The sequence below is a fragment of the Numenius arquata genome, chromosome 2 (genome assembly GCF_964106895.1).
Source record: "Numenius arquata chromosome 2, bNumArq3.hap1.1, whole genome shotgun sequence".
In the NCBI taxonomy this organism is placed as follows: Eukaryota; Metazoa; Chordata; class Aves; order Charadriiformes; family Scolopacidae; genus Numenius; species Numenius arquata.
The window spans coordinates 37,824,673-37,838,704 of NC_133577.1; the positions used below are offsets into that span (position 1 = coordinate 37,824,673).

General features: G+C 36.8%; 1 protein-coding gene across 1 annotated transcript in view; it reads left to right on the forward strand.

Annotated features, from left to right (window-relative positions):
* The window catches only part of SRBD1 (S1 RNA binding domain 1), a 131,003-nt gene that overhangs the window by 71,460 nt on the left and 45,511 nt on the right, over window positions 1–14,032 (forward strand). The window contains exon 18 of the mRNA XM_074163049.1: window positions 6,715–6,797. Coding sequence (XP_074019150.1) covers window positions 6,715–6,797 — 83 coding nt within the window. The remainder of the gene's footprint in view (window positions 1–6,714; window positions 6,798–14,032) is intronic.

Here is a 14,032-nt window from a genome sequence, read left to right on the forward strand (position 1 = left end):
GAAGGCTTTTTTGCTGCTTTGAAGTGTGGAGACAGAGGAACAATGCGTACAAGAATGCTCTTCAATTTGAGGAGTTTTTGGTTGCTTTTAATATAGCAGTATGATGTGATACTCATCAAAGCTGCTTTTCTTACTATAGACGTAGGAAGGGACATTCTGGTCACTTAGAAAAGGTTAATTTTTGTTGTTGATATAAATGAATAACTCTTGTAAGTATAGAACTTCAAGTAATTTTTTTTTTTTTTTTACTTTTAGTAGTAACAGTAATCAATGCCATGGTGACGCTGTTCAAATTAGTACCAGTGGTCTGAATTTGAAAAGTGTACTGATGATTTCTATCTTTTAAGCTGAGCAGATGGGGAAAGATTTTTCTGAATTTATACCATCCTGGAAGACTAACTCATTTTTGCAGCAGAAAAAAAAAATCACATCGGGCTTCAATTAAATGATTTTGTCTCCCATCTCACCCTGGATAAAAGAGTGCTATTAGCTGTGATACAGAAATAACTAATTCTTAAGAAAAGTATTTTGGAGAGTGTATTTCTAAGAAGAAATATTGACTTTAAAAGCTGCATTGTAATATTCACTTGCTGAGGTTTTCTCTTTATATGTATTACTTAATTCCTTTTTGTATTCAAGCCATTTCTTTTAAAGATTTTTGTAGTAAGTTAATAGAACATTGTCATTCATTATTTCATTAATCTTAGGCAAATAACAGATTATCAGTTTTATGGAGTTAAAAGTAAACTAAAATGTAACCTTTTTAAAACAAAAACCTGCTCACTTGCCACAGAAGAATTTTGGATGAAATGCAGCTGTTGAGCAGTTGCTTAAAATAAATTGCATACTTTAAACCCACCAAGAAGATATATGAGGATTCAAAACTGTGTCACAAATCCTGACCTACTGAGAAAGAATTCTTAATGAAAAGACTACTGTACGTTTCACTGTATCCTTTGCAAGGAGGGTGAAATTCAGGTCAACAGGATAGAAAGCTTCCAGGACTCAGGAAACCTGAACAATCGATCACTGAGTAAACATTATTGCAGATACTTATGGAGAGTGTAATTGATCTTGAACACAATAATAGGCTTTATAAAAGGATTTAAATAAGTTGTAATGCTTCCATATCTATCCTGGTATGAAATATTGTCAGTAATTACTTATGCATTTATGAGTTAGTCTCTGATTACCTTAATATATTATTTTTTTATTTCATTGACATTGAAGTTTCAACCCAGATTTTTAAGGTGTAGAGGTTAATTTAAAATGGGACGGGGGGTGAGTTACTTGGATGCTGTAGGAGCATGTCTCAGCAAGAACACAATACTGAGGTTTTGTAATAAAAATACAGAATGTTCTCATTTATGATAAAATTGAGCTTGAACTGGTCATAGCCTAATAGCTTGTGTTTGCCGTATATTTATTTGCAAAACACTTGTAAAACTACCCACTGCCTTCACATCTGGAAGCTTCACATTGTTTCAAAACAAAAACAAATGCTCCCACTCATATGAGGTAGCTAAACTGTCACAGTTATTGACTGGGACATGTTTTTATCCTTATATAAAGACCCCTCCATTTAAAGGAAGGAATTGGAAGTCTTGGACTTTGGGCCAAAAATGTTTTTTTGGTTGCAGTGACAAGCAACATTTGAATGCCACTGTAATTGAAAGAAATTGATTTTTAACATTTTTTTTTTCTTCCACCCATAATCATTCCTGGCAGTGTCTCATGCTGCATTTGGCAGAACTTTGTGCATTTTCACTCTTTCCCTACCTACAGCCATTAAGCTTTTGCTTTATGGTATGGCTCTTACATAGAGCAATGCAAAAGGAGAACATTTTAATATGTGATTATCTGAACACATAAGTTGGCCCCAAAGCAGGCATAATACTTGGGACTGTAATAAATTTTGTTATGTAGTTGACAAGATTTCTAGGTGCTCTTGCACCCTAGTGTGCATATCCGATTAGGCTATAGTAATTGATAAATCTGTTCCATTACTGAAGGGAGGCAGGTAGCCTAATTAAGAAGTTAGCACTAATTCTGGTTTTTTAGGGTTGGCAGCTGACGTGGCCCTTGTATAGATACCATCTAGAGAAATAGTTGGAAGCCTGCTATATTGTTTTTGCCCCTCACTATTGAGAGTGGACACTTTTTTCCATCTTTAGTCTGAAAAGATTTAGCCTGAAAACTATTATCAGTATTCCAGAGTGGAAACTCTCTCCTTTTTAATCCCTGCGAAAAATTATATCACTTGCTGTAGTCAGTACTAGTAAAAACAGTTACATGACATGTATGTGTGAGGAAAATATTCTCAATTTAAAAATTGTCAGTTTGGAATTAAGTGAGATTTGATCTTTTTAAGACGGGTGTAGCCAGAAAATTTAGTATGTTTGAAAGTTCATGAGGACACATCTGCTCATTAGCCACTAGGAAACAACATTTTAATATAATTCCTTATTTTCTATGACAGCAGAAAAAGTCCTAGTGACAAGACAAGATTTCAGTAAATATGCTTTCTGTAACCTTGTTTATTTCTCATTGCATTTTAAGGCAAAGTTCGTCTACGTTAAAGTCAGAGGACCACAGAAGCCGTCTTGTCCCCCCCCAGCTTTAAAATTTTACATGGATTTACTGTATGGCAGCACAATATGTTACTGTCATTCCAAGTATTGCAATAATTTTTTTCTTATTAATTGACCACTTGAAGTTTTTCATCTATCAGATGTGCAATTACTGTGTTGATTTTCTAATAGAAGGCTATGTCATCCTGATCTTAATACTCTGGTTAGTATTGAATAGGTTGTTTTTCACATTTTACTTATACTAGCGTAGTTTAAGAATGGCACCTCAAACATTTTATGTTTGGCCCCGCTGATTACTTTGGAGAAATCTGATTTTCTAGTTTTGCCCTATGTGCCATCAGATAATTTGTTTTGTATTTGCTTGAGCAGAGGTGAAGCATACCTTAATAACTATAGAAGTGAGGATGCAGTATCTGTTTCATTGTCAGTCTTCTAAAAATGCATGGGTTTTAGCCATTCCTGAAATGTACTTCATAAGTAATTTTAGACAATACCTGTGTTAGTGTAAAATAGTTTAATATAAAAAAAACCCACATTTGAAATGTATTGATTCATTTTTTTAAGGGGAAAATGTAAGACCATCAGGTTTTACTGTCTCTGTCTGGTCCATGGTAGCAGACCTTGCACTTCTGCAGAGCCCTTGTGATTTCAGTAAGACTCTGCTTTATCGTAAGAGTTCAGCCATGCAGATCAAATCACCGAAGCAGAGCCTCATTGCCCCCTAAAAAGATCTATCTATTGCAGTGTGCAAGTCCTGTAACAAAGTGGTTTTGCCTGTACAAGGGACAGCAGATGCTAATCTTGACTGAAATAGTGCCTAGAAAGAATGTGGACAACTCTTGCCTTTTCCCTGTTGTGCTCTCTTTTATTTTGAACTTGAAAGGTTCTGGAGTAATATTGCAACTTTAGTGGAATTGTGTAATTCTACAGGTCAGCTGTCCTGCTAGTATTGGCCATAGGAGCTGCATCCCTTAAGTCATATAACTGACTGTTACTTGATCTTTGTGCTTCGATATTGTAACTACTAGGCCTCATCCAGGAAAGCACTTAAATGTCTATGTAACTTTATGCATGTGAATAGTTTTGCTGGTTCTGGTGGGAATACCGACATGCATCTGTGCTGAAGTGCTTTGCTGGATCAGGTCCTACACCTCTGCTGGAGGCCTCCTAGGGATATGACAGCATTGTCAACCTAGCTATTGTGACAAGAAGAGTCTAAATTTTACTTCTTAATTGAAGGTTCCCATGAGAAGGTTATGCTTGGAAAATTCCTGTATCAACCTATCCACGTTGTCTATTTTTAAAAGATGTAATGAAAGGAGATGTGGAGAGTGAGAGATACTTGCTCTCAGTTTATCTAAAGCGTATCTTCTGAAATGTGTTTTGCCATTAGGTGAGACTAAAAGAAAATTCTCTAAAACGTTGTATAGCTATTAAACAAGTTGAATTTAAGAAAGCTTGCTGAAAGACAAGTATAGTACCTATACATAGGCATAAAAGCATTCAGAAGAAATATATAGTTTGAAATGTTTCTTGGTTTGGATCAATACTTTCATTGGTGTTTTGTTCCACTTTTGTTTGTAAGGTGACTGGTGATACATACCACTAGTGTTTCAAAGGAATTAATACAAATGATGGTTATATGCAAACATTTCTGTAGTAAGCTATACTTGTGTAAGCTATAATTGGTGTACTTACACTGGTTAACTTTTTTCTTTTTTCTTTTTTTTTTTGACAAGGAGTATGTGATGGCCTTTGAATTCAGAATTTCTCTATCAGAGTGGCAGGCGTATTAGATGTCACCAGCACAGTGCTGTCTGAACCTAGCTAGCAATTGTCAGCATATGTTAAAATGGATAATAAAGGATATGAAAAGTCTTGCATGACTGAGCAGTGAACTTCATGTTAACTGTACGTTTAGCAGTGCAGAACTTTAAAAGCAAAATCTCTAATGCTGAATTTAATGGATAAACTTGGCATCTGTGGTTTGAGAAACCTGCTAATAAATGTTAGATCTATCTACTGGTTTGGCTTCAAGTATCAGTGTTTAGCCAAGTCCTTATCCATAATGTCCTTTTTTTACGCCCTGCAGTAGTGGTTGTTGTTTAAATTAGGGCTGCAAAGACGATTAATGGACTGAAGCGCCTTTCAGACATGGAGAAACCGAGAGAACCGTGACTCTTCGGTCTGGAGAAGAGGAGGCTCGGGAGGGATCTTATGAATGTGTATAAATACCTGATGGGAGGGAATGAAGAAGAGAGAGCCAGACTCTTCTCAGTAGTGCCCACTATCAGGGTAAGAGGAAATGGGCACAAATCGAAACACCAGAAACTCTATCTGAATACAGGAAAACACCTATTTACTGTCAGGGTGGTCAAACTCTGGAATGGATTGCCCAGACAGATTGTGGAGTCTCCATCCATGGAGATATTCAAAACCCAACTGGACATGATCCTGGGCAACCTGCTCTAGCTGACCGTGCTTCAGGAGAGGAGTTGGAAAAGATGATGTCTGTCCTTAATAGGTCTGTCCAACCTAAACAATTCTGTGATTCTGTAAAGGTGCCTATATGTTATATATATATATATATATATATCTTATATGTATATGACAATCATGCCTGTGATTTTATACATATCTGTGTATAAAATCAGCTATTGACCACTGTAGATAGTTCCAGTTTTCCTATTTAAACATTATGTATGTATTGCTGACCCAGCCACCATGCATGTACATGTTTACTCCTGACTCCTGTCTATTCCTCCTTGGACTGTCTCTTGTTTTTCTTAAAAATGAATTCAAATGTAAAATAAATTTTAGGAAATGTCTCTTGGAATCACTAATGCCAGCTGTGGGGGTGCTTCTGGAGATAGGTTATAAAGGATCACAGCTTTGAGGGAAATGGGGTGGGACAGAACATTCTTGCACAACTGCACACAGTAGGAAAAGCAGCTTTAGCAACAAGGCCTGGCCTTGGGGTTTTTTGTTGTTTTGGGTTGGAGGTCGGGGGGGGAGGTATGTGGTTGGTTTTGCTTTGTTGGGATTTTGGGGTTTTGTTTGGGTTTTTTTTTTTTTGGAAAGACCTTTGGTCCTTTTTTGGAAAGACCTTTGCAATACTTCCAGACACTCCTGTTCTTCAGCAGTGTTTATTTCACTAGGTAGAATGCATGTTCTAAGAGCTGCTAAACCAGCCAGCCTGTCTTTACTTTACTCAGGAGAACAAAAGTTTATAAATGTAATATTGGTAGAGTGGAACCCTTCTAGTTCAGTATATATGGAAGGGAGCACAGTTGCAAATAGTGAATGAAACTCAGTATCTGCACAGCTACACCAAGGTTGAGAATTTTCAAATTGACACTTTGTAAATAAGTATTTGTTCTGAGATTTGAGAAAGCAAAGGATTTATTAATAAATATAGGCTTAAAAAATGCAGTCTGGGTTCATCATTTGGATGACCAAAAGTTCTTCCAGTGTGAACCAGTAATGTTGGAAATTGTTTTGTTTTTTCTAAACATGGTTATAACAATGACAGATCACAAATTGATGTGCTTTGGTATGCAGTTTAGACTAGTAATGTCCAAGAACCATTTTCAAAGTGAACATTGAATTTTATGGTTGAATGACATGAATATATAATATATAAGATATACCTAATAGTTACTCCATTCCTTTTTAAATGTTTATTTTTTTTCTACATATCTTTGATTTAAGGTTAAAGGATACTAGATGATCTTAAAAGGTCCCTTCCAACCTCTGTGATTCTGTGATTCTGTGATATTTCAGAGTTTAATTTTAAATGTTACATGTGCATTTTAGTGTGGATACAGGGGGAAAATCTAGTGTACACAGTTCTATTTGATAACTCTGCCGTGAAAAAGCTTTTTTGTCATGATTACAGTTTAAAATCTCCTTAGGTCTTTACTTGAATTACTCAAAAAGTTTGATTAATGTACATTTCACTGTCTAACAGTGAAAAAGAATTCTGCCATGTTATTGATTATTTCCAGGTTAAAAAAAAAGAGATTAAATATGTAGAAGATTTTAAAAAAAATATAGCAGAAGCAATTACATGATTCTGATTTTCAGATAAAACTTATAGCTGTTTTCTAATTCTATTTTTCAGTTTCCATAGCTAGACGCGTCCAAGACCCATTAGCTGAGCTAGTGAAAATTGAGCCCAAACACATAGGAGTTGGAATGTATCAGGTAAGATAATACATATCATTTAATCTAAGTAATCTGTCATGATATAGAGGAACACCAAAATGCTGCTTTATAATTGTCAACTAGTTAAGTCTTCTTTAAAAGACATTTGTCGAGTTGATAGAATGGTAGTAAATACTTAGAAGTCATAGACTGCCTCTTTTTTAATCTCTACTTTTAACGATTGTGATTGAGGCTCTGAGATGGCTGTAGCCAGATTTATAGTCTATTAAAAACATCAAATCAGACAGGTAACCTGATCTGTAAAGCTTTCTCTTCTTTTGTATTGTTACAGCAATAGGGTTTTAGCTCTTTGTGTAAAATACAATGAGATATTGATCCTCCATTTAGAAACCATTAATTTGTACTATTACATGCATTCCTTCTAAGAAGTTTGTAATAAAAGCATTTGTTTTAAAGTTTTTCATTTACTAAAGCTGAATTGGAAAATGTTTGACAATTCTTATTTTTATACATTTTTGTAGACTATTTCTGAGAAGTAACTTTTACCTTCAAAGTGTCTTTACGAAGTCAATGGTATTGAGAAGTGGTACATAAGTTATTTTATAACATGTTGGCATCCATTCAGGAAAGCATTTATGCATGTATTTATGTCCCACCAAATAGAGAAGGGAAAAAAAAACACCCACAAAACAGAAAATTCAGGATGTGCTTTTCTCTATGTTTTAGAAACTATAGAATGAGTAAATTTGAAAGGCTGGAGCAGAAGTCAGAACACAAAGCACAGAACTGTCTGGATCTGTGCTTTCAGGTTAGCACATGAGAGTTAATGAGATCGAATGCAATTAGCAGCCTGCAGTCCCTTACTGCCACTGCTAAAGGTGGTGTGACAAAGAAAGGTGCTATGAAAAATTTCAAAGTGTATATCCTGTTTTTTAAAGAACTGAGTTTAATATTTTAGTTGGTTAAGGTCTCAGTACTGCTTTTGCAAGCCATACTTATATTGCCACGGATTGTAAGATGTACTCATGTTGCTTGTGAACTGCAAAACTTATCAGAAAAACTAACTTATATAATTGATCTTTCATTATGAACTATATCATAGTTTTTGAGAAGGGCTAAAATACCGTCGATTTCTTTAACATATGTATCCAGATTTCAGTAAAAACATGCTATAATGATGACAGCTATAAATCAGGGGGTGGTCATCTGACAAAAAGAGGAGCTTCAGTCTGAAGCATAGTTGGCTTCCTTACTTGTGGAGACTCACTGCTTTTATTTATAACATTAGCAGTAAAAACAACAATAATGAAGAGCGGTACAGATTTTTGTTGGTCCTTGGTATAAGGAAAAGAAGTATTTAACAAAAAAAAAACCTGAACTTGAAGTGCTATGTCAGCACTTTGAGAAAAAGTTGGTTGATTTTTTTTTGAAACGAAATTTTAAAAAATCAGTTCCACAATGGAATATTTTACTATTTGAAGTATACTGTGAATTTGTAAGTATTAGGAACTTGCATCACTGTGGCTAGAAGGTATTCATTTAGAAGCACACTATCTATGCTACCTACTATGGCCCATGTGTGTACTGTACAAGCACACATCTAAAGCAAAAAGCCACAGAGTCAGTATTGGTTGTATGGTTTTGGGAGCATGATATTATCAGACGAGTGTTGCAGTGAACATATTTCAGCAGTTGACTGTTCCCTCAGTGACTGAAGCTGACGTCATTTACTTTGCACTGAAACAAAACAGGGCAAGTACCATGTTGCTGGCCCTTTCAGGGAAGCTTCTTGATCCACTAGATCCACTTTTACAAGTAAACACCCAACTGCTTTATTTGTTCATGTCCAAATTGGTTATATGAAAAATTCCAGAGAAATAATTTCTAAAAGCCTGGTAAATGTAGTCTTCGCAAGTTGTTCTTTACCAGCTATTTGCACTTCAAAGTCTCATCATCGTGTGGATAAATCCTCTGAGATAGATAGACCTCCTGTCAGAATTCTTAATGATCACCACAGAAGCTATAAGGTGCTCATTCAAAGATGCAGAAATTTCTGAGGTACTAGAGCTTTATGTGACACCATTGAAAGCAAATTTGCACTCTTGAAAGCCAAGTCAGAAGCTTTGCTGCCCTTTGGGTGTGAGAGCTCTCTTGTGTCAGGGGAGAGGAAGAGAGGAGGAGAACTACTAAGCTGTTACGAGTGTCCTTCAGAGAGGACAGTCACTTGCTGGCATCTTGGAGGGCAGGCAGAGAGAAAAGCTGATATGTCATACAAGGAGTCCCAGAGTAACAGCTGATATAATACCTCAGATTGAGTATATCATGTGCAGAATTTTATATTATTCAATTCAATTTGAAAAGTTTTGTTATACTTTAATTTATAACCTAATTGCTAGCTGTAGCTTTTTATTAATTTCTGGGATAAAATATGCAGTGTGCAGTCGATATCAAAAATGTAATAAGCTTTTCGCAGAGAAAGCTAATTTCTTAGCCCAGTCTAACTGTAGACCTAGCACTTAAGTATGACCCTTCCTTTCTTAAACACCTTGAAATTAATAGTTAGGAATGTGACAAATGCAGATTTTGGCGTTCTTGGCCTGAAGGACAGACAGTGATTAGTCCTGTACTCAAGGCTGAGGCGGAGTGCTGCTGCCAATGGCTGTGGAAGCTGTATAGCACAAGCTATGTGGTGGTTTCATGAGGGACAGTTGTGCGCTCACTGTGTATTGATCAAAGGGCGACCTCCCTGAAGGAGTGGTCATGCCTTTTCTGCTCCTCCTGCCCAAGTGCCCCAATCCTTTTTCAGTGCTGGTAATGGCTACATGATGTCCTGGGTTGGCATAAGAGAAGAGCAGCGGTGCATGGCTTGGCGGAGTCGTCCAGCTGGGGCTACTGCTTTTGCAGCAGCCTGAGTTTTGATTGACTTGGGATATGGCCTCTCTATCAGTGTTAGATATCCAGAGGTCCCAAACTACTCTACTTGAAAGGCGATGGCAGAAACATTAATTTATCTGTCTTTTCTGGGAGTTTTTTCTCAGAGGTTGAAGGGAGAGACTGGTGCAGCAGAACCTGCCTGACAAAGGCTGTAGCTTTTGTAATGGGAATGTGGCACAGGAACATTGTATGTTCAGCTGAACCCTCTCCCTCCTTTGGCAGAAGCTGCTGCTGCTGCTGCTATCAGCAATGACAGCATTGCTATAGAAAAGTCAAGTGGTCGTGTGTTAAATCTGCTGCTCACAATATGAGCTTTCTCAAAGCCTGTGGAGCGTGTGGCCGCCCCACCAAGTGCACTCCACCAAGCAAGTGCAAAGGGGCTGCATCTGCTGTAGTCACTGCTTCCATGGGATTTTTGGATCCTTCCTGCCTGGCCTCTTAGTACTTCACATGCATGTTTGTGAGAATATTGGTGCTTTCTAGTTCTTCTAGTGCAAGTTTTCCAAGCAAATCTGCTCATTTGGGTATGGATACTTTGGGTATGGAAATACAAGTTTCCAGATAGCAGGAGATCTCTGAAGGTTGAGTCCCATCAGTTGAGATTGTGTGTTTACTTATTTTAGATGACAAAAAAATTTGAAACTTGTACTTGACCACCTGCTTTTATTCACATTTCAAGTTATGATTCTGAGTTTATGCACTACCAAGAAAATCAGGTTTGTCAGAGAAAAATAAACAGGCTCCAAATCTAACAGATATTTCCTTAAAGAGAAGCACAACCTGATTTATTAGGGCCTCTCTCAGACCAAAATTCCCGTTGCCTAGAGGTCCTTGTCGTCTTTCATCTTCATCTCATTAGGAAAATTGTTCTTTCCTCCCAGACAGGAACCGAGCCAAAATTAATTTATCACCTTCAGGCCATATTACTATGATTTCTTCTGTAGTTGAACATGAAGATGATGCCCAGACTCTTCCTGATACAGAATATGTTTGCCTTGCCACCTCCTCATGCCAGTTCAAAGCTAAATTCCTATTAGGGAAGAAGTAGTTAGCGACTCAGGACTTTATTATGCTGCAAACTGAATTCTGGCTGATGAATTACCACTACAGTTGTAATGATCTAGGAAGATGTAGATAAGAGCCGAGAACAAAGCTGCTTCACAAAGATTGCTGTTAGGTAATTGAATTCCAGAACCAAGAAACTGAATAAAAAGTTTAAAAGTTGCCTAAAGAAGAGAAAAAATTCCTTCCTCTCAAATAGAAACCAAACTTTTCATAGGAGAATATAGTAGCACTAGCATAAACTTTCTGTCCACCAGTCCCCGTCAAAGATAAATAGCCTTAAGTAAAGGGGGAATTAGATTAATAAACTTTTAAAAAGTCAAGACCTGAATTTGTATTATAAGGCAGAGAAAGGAGAAATAATACAAAAGGACTATGTTAAGTTTGGTCAGTTCTTTGCTGTTTGTTTAATGAGCAAAATCCCTGGATGCTAACAAAACAGTAACCTTTAGAGAAAGAGCTAGGTGGAGCTCAAACTCACCTGTAGCTTAAGGCCAAAATACGTGGTGTGAGTTGAAGGATCAGAATTTTTGACAAGTTATGTATAATATTAAAAACTGTGCACCATGTTGAAAAAGCAACATCCTGTTTGCTCTTTATAATTTTTGGAGCACAAAAATCTCTTCGTGATACCTGTTGGTACATGGTAGAATCTTCACTGTTTAACACATTGGGAAAATTAACATCCCAAAAGGTTGTAAGAGATAATATATGTAGTTTTGTAACCTCTGAAGTGGGAGGAAACTTGATTCCAGATGTAGCTGGAACATTTTGTGTCAAATAAAATTTGAAAACAATGCTCTTAGGTAGCAATTCCTTCAGGGAAGAAAAATGATTGAGCTAAATCTTGGTTTATTTTCTATAAAATGCTGGAAGGTCATGATCAAAGGAGAGTTTCATAAAGCCTAATCAGAATGCCTAATAATAATTAAAATTAGAAATGCCTTTTCTGTCCCTCTTGTCTTTTTTCCTCCCCAAGTTACTCTAATTATTGAAGTGGTTCAGTTTTGCATTTAATTATTACTTGTAGGACATTTTATTATTTCAGTTGCAATTTGATATGCCTTTTAGGCTTGGGTTTTTTCCCCCAAAAGATGGGTATGTTTTATTAAATGACAATGCAACTTTAGGGAACGCTTTGAATCAGATACTCTTCCTCCTTAATAGGACCGCTTCTGTCATAATTATGCTATTGTAGATATAGACCATTTTAAAATCTACAGCCAGCTAGTTAGTAGCAAGGCATCTCACTGAAGTCATATCCCAGTTCCTGTTGGAAAGGAGGGAGGCTTTTTTCCTTTCTACTAGAAGACCGTGAAGAATGCTCTCTGCTCTCACAGGCCATCCCTGTGCGGGTCCTTCCTTCCTTTCCAAAGTGCCAAACCATACTCATGCTGAAGATGAGACAACTGGTGGGCAGTGGTGGAAGGATGCTACTGGTCTCTCCTGCACATGGCTGAAACTGCATGTTGCCCATTTTAGGTTGTTGCATTCTTTAATCTTCCACTTCATCCCTCAAAAGATGTACATGGCATCTTGACGCTGTCAAATCTTTCTAGGCCTCCAGTGGGTGCCTGAGTGACTGGATGGGTATTAGAGAAGTGTGGTGTTAACCTCACTTTCGACAGTAGTAGTATTTAAAATTTTATTACTCTTCTGAACACCCATCATGCAAATTATTTACTTGAGGCAAACTGACTGTATATTTAATGCTTAATAGTTACTAAATTTGGAGATACTTGGGGAGTGAACTATAGCAACATTTTAGAAATTCAGGGATTAAAGGCACCTCAAGGGTATCTCTAAGTGCAAGAGTAAGATCAGGAACAGTTGGCTCAGCCTGGTATAACCGTGGGCTGAACAAGCCTGTGCATTATTTCCACTTATTTCTTTCTTATTTCTTTCCTGCAAGAAGAGTGCCTTGTCCCATGCACTGCAGGTGTTTGTCAACCTGTTCTTACAAAGCCCTAGCAAAGATAACTTGGTAGCTTTATTTGTTATGCCATTCTGAGGCTTAACAAACTTTAGGTATGTTTCTTTAGTATCTAAACCAATATTTTGGGTAAACTAAATGTTGCATTGGAAACTTGAAAATTAGTATTTAGATAGGAAGCTGCTGACAACAACAAAGCTGTGATTGCAAACAAGCGTCATAATCTGAACAGCGGCCATCACAAAGAATCTGTGTGTTTTTAGGCAAATCCTTGTCTTCGTTTTTCCTTAAAATAGGTACACAGTTTTTAATGGTGAATACAAGAGACTTAGTATCCTTCTTGATATGCGATTTTGGTTATATATCCTTCACATACTATGCTTTCATTTAATAACATGGAGCAAAGTACTGGAGCTGGCAGGTTTTCCAGTCAAAAATGTACATTTTTGACCAAATATTTAAGAACTTTATTTCACTACTTTTTTTTTTTTTTTTGGCTTAATTGACCCATAGGGTATATGAGTAGTTAGCTGTGTTACTTGGATAGCATAGGAGAATCACTCATGTATGATGTGAGAATATGACGACATATAATGTGCAAGAGTGTCTTTTTTAAATCTCTGAGGTGTGATTGTCAGAACAACCTCAAACTGGAGCTTGCTTTATTAAGCTTATTAAAACAAATTTGTGTGGGTTTGCAGCTTATATTTTTCTGATTAAGAAAATGGGATGTCTTATTAGGTGAGCAGTGCTTTATGTTGCGTGATTCATGTAGCTCCTGTGGAAACTCGATTCAGCAGGAATGTTGTTTGCTGGTCAGAATTGTAGGTTGCAGGTTTCAACACCCAGTTGAACAGCCTGTCTACAAAGTGCTTCAGCATTCCTTCTGTATTACTACATTGAATTTATACGTACAGTTAGGCATAGACTGAATCTCCTTTGATAAAATTGCAGATTTGTGAGCTTGCTTGTGGTTTTCTGTACTTTAATTGAAATGGTTGTGTAAAGAGAACCTTTGCTTGAACACTAAGTGTCAGAGGATTCCAGTGCTCACGTTTGTGTATCTCACAGTAATCTGACCACTTACTAATGAATATGGCAATGGGTTAATTATGGGTGTAACTTAAGTTGAAAAAAAATCGTAATATAAAGTATGCTGGTGGACATAGGTCTGGCTAAAACCGTGGGCTATCATGAGAGAAACATGGCTATTCCAATATTAAACAAATTCCTGAACAACATAGACTAGAGGATGTGTTGGCACTACTGCAAATAAATAAAAAAAAAATAATAATGATAGTAATAGAACCAATTCTGGGCTGCTTCTGTATTCATCTCTAAATGA